The following is a 6,989-nucleotide window of genomic DNA, read 5'->3' as shown; positions in this document are numbered from 1 at the left end:
GATTCAAAGATTTAGTGCCGGTTGCACAAATGCCGGTTAAATTTTAACCGTGATTAATTTCACGAGAATCAATCAGTAAAGGCATTTTTGATAAGACAGCTTTTGAATGTGCATTTGCATTTTGTCTCTCTTAACTGTTTGTTTTTAATTATTCAAGTCTTTGGCCTGGTTGTACGAAAGCCGGTTAGATTTTAATCGTGATTAATTTCACGAGAACCAATCAGAGAAGGTATTTCTGATAAGGCGGCTTCTCTGATTGGATCTCGTGAAATAAATCACAGTTAAAATCTAACCGGCTTTTGTGCAACCGGGCCAAAGTCTTGAAGAATCAAAAACAAACAGTTGAGAGGGACAAAATGAAAATGCACTACTGAAAAAACACTAGGTTCTCGAATACACTTTTCCAAGTAAAACAGTTTAGAAATTACTGAATAAAAAGAGTAGATGTAAGTCCACCACAAATTTGAAATCACCTTCACAACAACTAAGAAAGTTTAGAAATTGTCACAAAATTGAAACATAATATACAAAACACACAGATTGTAAAAACATTTTTATTGTATAAGAACACACAACTACACTACTGAAGATCGTGAAGAAGTGTAACTTAACGTACCTGCCGAGTATTTTGGAGACACATCCGTTGGAGACTTGCAGTATTCGCGATATGTCGCAAGGCCTTGCTCCGGAATGTGCCAATTCGACAATTTTCTGCCGGGTGCTGTCCGGCAGGGGGCGTCCTCCAACGAATACACCGCCCAGCTGATTCACACCGCTGTGACCTGATTTCACATTTCTGATCAGCTGATTGATCGTCTAAACTAGTTTAAGCTACTTTGTTGTTGTAAAACATTCATTCAGGTTTCATGATCGTCTAAATAGTTTAAACTATACTTGTGTTTGTTGTAAAGCATTCATTCAGGTTTCATGATCGTCTAAACTAGTTTAAACTACTACTTGTGTTTGTTGTAAAGCATTCATTCAGGTTTCATGATCGTCTAAACTAGTTTAAACTACTACTTGTGTTTGTTGTAAAGCATTCATTCAGGTTTCATGATCGTCTAAACTAATTTAAAACAACTTAGTTTGTGTCTGTATTGATAAAACATCATTCAGGTTTCATGATCGTCTAAACTGGTCTAAACTACTAGAGTTTGTTGTACAGAAATGGTTGTGTGTATTGGGCATTCACTCAGGTCTCATAAGATCATTAATACATTTTATTGAGATATAAATAAAATTAGAATTCATAGTGCCCTTTTAAAATAATTGTTCAAACACGACATGTCTCGGCTATAATATACTTTGACTTAATAATGGCATTATATATAGCCGAAACATGTGGTGATTGACGAATTTTAAAAGGGTACACAGATTTCTAATTTTATTTATATTAATTAAGAGTAGCCCCAGAGAAAAAATATTATTTTATCCAGAGTATGGTTTCTAGTTTGAACAAATCGAGTGTCAAAGTTTGATGGTTTCAAGTTTAATAGTTAAACTACTATGATGTTGTGTACTTAACAGAGCATTCATCAGCTTTCATTCCATTCATACACACCATAACAAGTGACAAGATTCTAAAGTAGATTTGTACTGACTGGGAGTCAAATTTTGATTGTTGCTTAAGCTACAAATTATGATTGCTGATCGTCTGAATTTGTTAAGAAAATTTCGTTTAAAAGAGTTTCTTTCCATTCATTTAAAGACTGTAAGGGAATGTGACAAGATTCTATATGAGATTTTTACTGATCGGGAGTCAAATTATGGTTGTTGAAGCTAATAAATTGATCGTCTAAATTTATTCCATATGTTTGAGTTCCTTTCCATTCATTTGAATCTCTCAGTTGAGGTTTTAAATAAAAACAGGGTTCATTCATATTTTGGTATGAACAACGAGACCAACCTAGATTAGTGATTCAAACTGTTTTTATTTCTCTGAGGAAGATGCCCACATAAGCTCTGACTTGTGCGTGGGTAGAGAAGAGGATGATGATGAGAGATAGATTCCTAGTTGTAGGTGGTTGGCTTTCAAACAACGTGAAGAGATTTTGAAGCTGATAACTTCCACGGATAAACATATTTCTAACAGGAAGTGTACGTACTTTATAATTTTGTAACACAATAATCGTTTGATTGATAGATAAATAAATTTGGAAAACCTAGTCTCAGGTCTGATGTCAGAGCTTTCAGGTCGCTCCTGATCAATATTTCAGGGCCTCTTACATGACTTGACTGCTTTTATGAACCGGGACCGAGGACTTAACGTCATTCATTAATAAAGTCAAAAGCAAATCCAAAAAAGCAAAATCCAAAAAAGCAAAATCCAAAAATTAATAAAGTAAAAAGCAAAACAAGTTATGGAAATTCGGATAATTCAATACATTTTAATTTATTTATTCATTTCCCGGGCTGACAAATAATTCTTGAATAGTAGCGCACATTGAATTTCCATCTAGCTGTTTACCCTGTTGTCAATTTTGTAGCGTAGCAGAAGTCTTCGGGGTGAATTACAGCATTTGAATTTGGATTTTAGTTTAATAATAAATAATAATTCATTTATTTATTTATATATTCAATATTTCCCAATCAATCATTCAGATTCAATATATTCCAATAGATTCATTTATTTATCTATTCTATTTTTTCAATCAATCATTCAGAATCATACAACTTCTGTAAATGTTTGTTTACACAACACGATTGAATCTGTAAATTCAGCCTGCCTTGAATACATCTATCAACTATTTAAACCCCCGTTTCAAAAGGGGTCGAACTCTTCTATCCTTTTAGCAGTTTGATTAAAATTGCCCCGAGCCGTTTAGGTTACAAATCAGGGTGTTTTTGATCGCGAGATAATCGGTTAAACTGTTTTCAGAGATTAAACGCCGCCTTGCAAAACCAGCCACCAAAACATCCTCCTAGCAACCCGGAACTGTGGGGGAGAACTTACTGTAAACTGTGTCCCAAGGCTATTTGGTTAGGAGGTTTGCCTATACTAGTCATCATTATCATCATCATCATGGTTGGGATTGGTGGGTGTTGGATGAAGAGAGTTGAGAGGAGTGTGAGAGAGGAGTAAGGGTAGGGGAGAGTGGAGTTAAGGATCCCCAGGGCCTCTTTTTGGGGGTGTAGAGTGTCAACTACAGATCTCTCTGGGGAGCGACTCGCCAACAATTATACTGTTCAGCATCGTTGTCAAACGGGTTACGTTCAATCAAACTGTGCTCTCTCTCAGCCTCAGTCTCGCTCTCTCTCTCTCTTTCACTTGTATCCCGACTTCTCTCTCACTCTTAATCTTTGTACTTTTATCTGTATTCTATGAATTTCAAGTGTTTTATAAGTGGGATATACCAAAGATTTGTTTGATTGGGTTGTTCACTAATCTATTTGTCGTTTTTCATTCATTTCATTTGTGGATTGTGGTATTCTTCATTTGTATTCACATGTACATCTAAACATGTTTCTCGTGGCAAGATTGAATCTTCCAAGTGCAAATGGAGGTTTCAATATTGTCAGAAAGAAAATGAATAAGTAGGTATAAGTGTCAGAAAATGATTGATAGATATCAAAGATGAATTTTTAATTGAATTGAGTTGGCTAGTGTATCAGTATCCTTGAATTTATAAACTTATGGTGTTATGAAAGCCTAAAGCTGCGTACAGACTTTTGCGCTACGAACACGCGGATTTCGCTTTTTATCAGCTGATACTACGCTTATTATATCTGTGTATGTGTACACAAACAGTAAGATACAGTAATAAGCATGGCAGTAGCTGATAAAAAGAGAAATGTGCGTGTTCGTAGCGCATAAGTACACTTTACTGTACACACGTAAAGAGAAACGTATGATCCATTCATTCATAAAAAGTAACACAACAAATCATTCAAATCATACAAATTATTCAATCATTCAACATTCAAAAATACCCATTCATACAGTTTTCGAGTCAGAGGCATGTTACACTTTCAAATCACATGTTTTTGCTTTCAAAACTTCTGTTTCTCAACATCAATAACTGTTGTATGAGTTACATATCTTTGAAACATACTGATTGTGTAGATTGGCATTTTGATGAGAAACCTTTTAAAAAGATCCTTGATGAGGCTGAATTTAATTACAGGCTGTTGGAGTTGAAAGTGATTGAGAATAGAGTTCGATAATTCAGTTCAGTGATCCATGGTCCATCTTTATCTGAATTCTAGGAATCTCAAGGTTTTCTTATTCTAATATATCTTGATCTTAATTTTGGATAAAAGCAGAAATCCTCACCATCTATTATTTATTTATTCATACAACAAGTACATCATCAAAATGATAGGGAGAAAAAAATAGATAACCTTGTGCTATTCCTCTCCCAAAATTTAGTAAGGTTACACAAAGGTAGCATATTATTATGAATGACCTTGATCTAATTCATTCTGACCTTGTCAATAAACTTGACGATATGACAATTTACAATATGGTTTTTTAATGTCAACAGAAATTATGGAGAACCGAAGAACTCTGACATAGAAGGACAAACCTTTTCTGACATGAAATCCACACCAACATTGGTGGCTGGATTTGAGGAACTATGTTGGCAGGTTAGTGTGCAGTATCTTTCATTATAAAGAACGATAAAAAGTATCAATTTTTGACACTTGAATGACCACTTACAGACTAAGTAATTTGCGGAAAACATAAAATATGCTTCCGAATCACATCGATTGACAATGATTCCGATGTGATTCGAAAACATATTTCAGTCAGTGAGTAAATATTTAAGATTTATCACAAATTATATAGTCTGCATGTCGTCATTTTAGAGCCATAACTTGATGTAACATAATATATATAGCAGTTCGTGATCGATAGATAAATTGAAGATGAAAAGTAATCTCCTACAGTTGATTTGAAAGTGTAAAATGCCTGAAAAAAGCAAAATCACTCGAAAATATCATTTTTCCAAATGTATTGTTAGTAATAGGCCTGCTGTAATTTGCGATCAGAAAGCGGTGTGTAAGAGCTTATTTTGCCTTTTATTTAATTTTACGAGAGGGGCTTCAAAAAAGAGGGATCCTGATATCTGATCGAGAGTGATAATACAGGTTAACAGCTTCATACAAACTAAAGTAACAGAACTGTTGTTTTTATAGAATATAATCATAGAGAAACAATAGCGTAAGTAGATATCCCATGGTATAGGGCGTTTATGTCGCAACTTCTACTGTTTTCCCAAGCCGATTACTGTCGATTATTGTTGATTTTTACTGTTTTACCGGGTAAGAGTGTATGAACGGCACAATATGAGAGACTACCAGCGTCATAAAGCTTCACGGGAAAGAACTACGTGGGCTATCGGCTTGAGATAACAGTAAAAGTTGCGACATAAACGCCCTATGCCATGGGATATCTACTCACGCTATTGTTTCTCTATGATATAATCCTCTTATTATCCATTCCATTCTATATTTTCTTCATCCATAATATTATTTATCTGAGATCAAATATTGTATTCATTTTCTGGATTTTAATATTATTTCAAAGAATTAATAAGTAATACACTCTACTATTAGCATCATTGAAATGACATCAGTGAAAAATTGAAGCTGTTTTCAATTAGATATCATGATCACTCTCTACATTTTGAAATAAGCCAACATTTTAGGCTAACTTCTTGTAAAACATGTCACTTTACATTGTAAAATTTAATTTCAAACCAAAATGAAAAATACTAAGGAAATATTGGGTGTTTGTCAGGAAATATCTCATTCTCTACTTGTAACAAATCTAAATAATTAAATAGTTTGAATAGCCAAGGGCATCATTTCTTGACGTTCCAGTTGAAAATATGATTTTTTTCTTGTTCTTTTAACAAGAAAAACGTGAAACACTGATTTATTTGAACTCATAGAATTCACAATCTATGAGAAATGAATATGATTTCTCTCAATACAGTATGAAATGGAATGGACTTGTGCCTGAATAAGATTAGTAAGCTTACCTAGTTTCAATTTGAATATGTTTTTCCTAATTGGAATTCTCAAAAAAATTTCCAGGCTTTTTTAAATTTATATAATTATAGCCTTCTTCAACAAAAAAAACATGGTGTTCTAATGATATAATAACCTTTTTGTGTAGCTGAGAAGTTGATATTGTGGTAATTATCCCTATTGAATGAAAAAGACTAAGAAATTGTCAAAAACCACAGATTATTGATACTTAGAAAGACCGGTTTCGGTTATTACACCATTGTCAATCTCTGATAAACCTGTTAATCTCCGAAACCGGTCTTTCTAAGTATCAATAAATCTGTGGTTTTTGACAATTTCTTAGTTTTTCATTCAATATAATAACCTGTTCCATTTTCTCAATAATCAACCAAAGTTAGACACTAGAATTAAAATAACTCATTCTGGTTAATCAAGAATTAAACTGAAGTTGGCATTTGTGCCAACACCATTTTGAAATGAAATTGAGATTGTTTGTCCAATGAATGCATGTTCTACAAGAAGTAAGCAGAGTGTGGGGGCATTTTTCTATTTCCAATGCTGCCCACCCTATTCTTTTGAAGAGATATTTTGATTGTGAAGGTTGGCAATGGTGTGGGTACCTTCGGCAGTGCGGAGTAGTCCTGTAATCAGAAAATGGAGAAAACACCACAAAATAAAATTGTCAAATTATTTACTACTTCAAATGGAACGAACATTGAAAAATATACTCTGAATTTGATATAAATTCAAGCATAGTTTGACCTCTAGGAAGTAAATGGAATCAATTGTACAGATGGAATTAAATAGAGAATGCATTTATTCAAATGCCAATTTATATATAATTATTATTAAACGAAAATCCTAAATAAATTCTGTAAATCACCCCGAAGACTTCTGCGATTGTAGTAGTCTTTGGGGTGATTTACAGCATTCATTTAGGATTTCCGTTTAATAATAATTATATGGAATCAATTGTGTTTCGAAAGACAAAAAATCAGGATTCTCTCAATATT

At 33.6% G+C, this 6,989-nt stretch overlaps 1 protein-coding gene across 1 annotated transcript; it reads right to left on the bottom strand.

The window, feature by feature from the left end:
* Positions 1-616: 616 nt before the first annotated feature.
* LOC120356477 (paired box protein Pax-6-like) lies at positions 617-6,617 on the bottom strand (the record flags this gene model as incomplete). Its single annotated transcript, XM_039445407.1, has 2 exons — positions 617-782; positions 6,597-6,617. Coding segments are annotated over 2 exons (187 nt in total), but the record flags the coding sequence as incomplete, so codon positions are not given.
* Between the last annotated feature and the right edge of the window lie 372 nt (positions 6,618-6,989).

Source organism: Nilaparvata lugens, unplaced genomic scaffold (assembly GCF_014356525.2).
Source record: "Nilaparvata lugens isolate BPH unplaced genomic scaffold, ASM1435652v1 scaffold6846, whole genome shotgun sequence".
NCBI lineage: Eukaryota > Metazoa > Arthropoda > Insecta > Hemiptera > Delphacidae > Nilaparvata > Nilaparvata lugens.
Note: the sequence above shows the minus strand (reverse complement) of the source record. Positions and strands in the feature narration are given on the sequence as shown.